The sequence below is a fragment of the Aptenodytes forsteri genome, unplaced genomic scaffold (genome assembly GCF_000699145.1).
Source record: "Aptenodytes forsteri isolate BGI_AS27 unplaced genomic scaffold, ASM69914v1 Scaffold474, whole genome shotgun sequence".
In the NCBI taxonomy this organism is placed as follows: domain Eukaryota; kingdom Metazoa; phylum Chordata; class Aves; order Sphenisciformes; family Spheniscidae; genus Aptenodytes; species Aptenodytes forsteri.
This window is the reverse complement of record NW_008793938.1, coordinates 58,883-60,267: the sequence shown is the minus strand read 5'-3', so window position 1 is coordinate 60,267 and position 1,385 is coordinate 58,883. Positions and strand designations below refer to the sequence as shown.

At 63.6% G+C, this 1,385-nt stretch overlaps 1 protein-coding gene across 1 annotated transcript in view; it reads left to right on the top strand.

Moving 5' to 3' along the window:
• The first annotated feature begins 1,036 nt into the window (after positions 1–1,036).
• The window catches only part of LOC103907626 (bromodomain-containing protein 2), an 8,784-nt gene continuing 8,435 nt past the window's right edge, over positions 1,037–1,385 (top strand). Inside the window, 1 exon segment of the mRNA XM_019474727.1 lies at positions 1,037–1,383. Coding sequence (XP_019330272.1) covers positions 1,130–1,383 — 254 coding nt within the window. The 5' untranslated portion in view covers positions 1,037–1,129.

The following is a 1,385-nucleotide window of genomic DNA, read 5'->3' as shown; positions in this document are numbered from 1 at the left end:
CGCTGTGCCAAGCGCTGACACCCAGCTGAGGCTGGCGGGCGCTGGGTGACGGTCGTGAAGGCCTGTGGGTGACAGTCACCCGTGGGTCAGCTTATGGTGAGGGGGGTTTTCCCCCCCGCCTCAGGTTTAGGTGCGTGAGAGGCTCAGGGGTTTGGGCAGGAGCTGGTTTTAGCTGCTGCCCGTGCGCTCTGAAGACCTCCTGAGCCTTCGCATCGGTGTCCCCGGTGCTGCCGTGGCGTCTTCTGGTTTGCCTTGCGACAGAATTTTCCTCTTCCGTGGCTATTTCCGTGCTTCATACTGTTTCTCAGTTGATGGTCAGTGCCGTAAGATGCCGGGTGTTGCCATAAAATGCTGATTTTTGTCCTTAAATCAGCGTGAGAGTCAGTTGTGAGCATGATGTGATCACACCTCCGCCGCCTCCCTGGGACTGTGGGTCCCCTGAGTCCTGGCCCGTCCCTGTGGGTGGTTTCGGGTCCTTGCGACCAGGACGGCATCGAGCCGCCCGCGATCTTGGCCCTGGCGTTGATGTAACGGTACAACCGTGCCGTGGGGCTTCACCGCATCCCCAAACCCTGCCGGAGCTCCCCGCCGTGGCCTCAGGGAGAGAGGGTGACACCGGCAGTGTCACCGTCGCCTCGACGCGCAGGGGTATCGTCACCACGCCGGCACCTCCGCGCGCGGCCCCGCGCGTCGGCTCTTTGTTCGAGGGCGAGCCTGGACCCGTGCCAACTTCTCGGCTCCGGCTGCGCTGGCGCGGACGGCTCTCCTGGCACCGGCAGGGAACCGGGCGCTCGCCTGGCAGCAATTGAGGGGTGCAGCCAGAGTTCACGGCTAAATCCCCCTGGGGAGACGGGCAATGGGAGCTCACCCGCATCCCGGGGAATCGGATCGTGTCCCTCTGCCACGCCGTAGCCGAGCGCGGCAACATTTCCACCCTTAATCGCGGCTTCAGGAGCGGTTGGCTCCTTCTGGGGGTTTCTCCCAGGAATCCCATGGCCCAGCCCCGTTTTGTTTTTTTTTTTTTCTTTTTTTGGCCAAGGCGGTGGTGCGGCACCCCGGCGCGGAGCTGCCCCGCTAACACTTTCTCTGCTCCCCTTTCAGGATTCTGGGGGAGGGCAATGCCGGGCTCATGGGCCTGGCGACGGAGTCGACCCCTGGCAAGCGGATCCGCAAACCCTCGCTCCTCTACGAGGGCTTCGAGAGCCCCACCATGGCGTCGGTGCCGGCCCTGCAATCCCCCCAGGTGAACCCGCCTCCGCCGGAGGTTTCCAACCCCAAGAAGCCGGGTCGGGTCACCAACCAGCTGCAGTATCTGCACAAAGTGGTGATGAAGGCTCTGTGGAAGCACCAGTTTGCTTGGCCCTTTCGCCAACCCGTCGACGCCG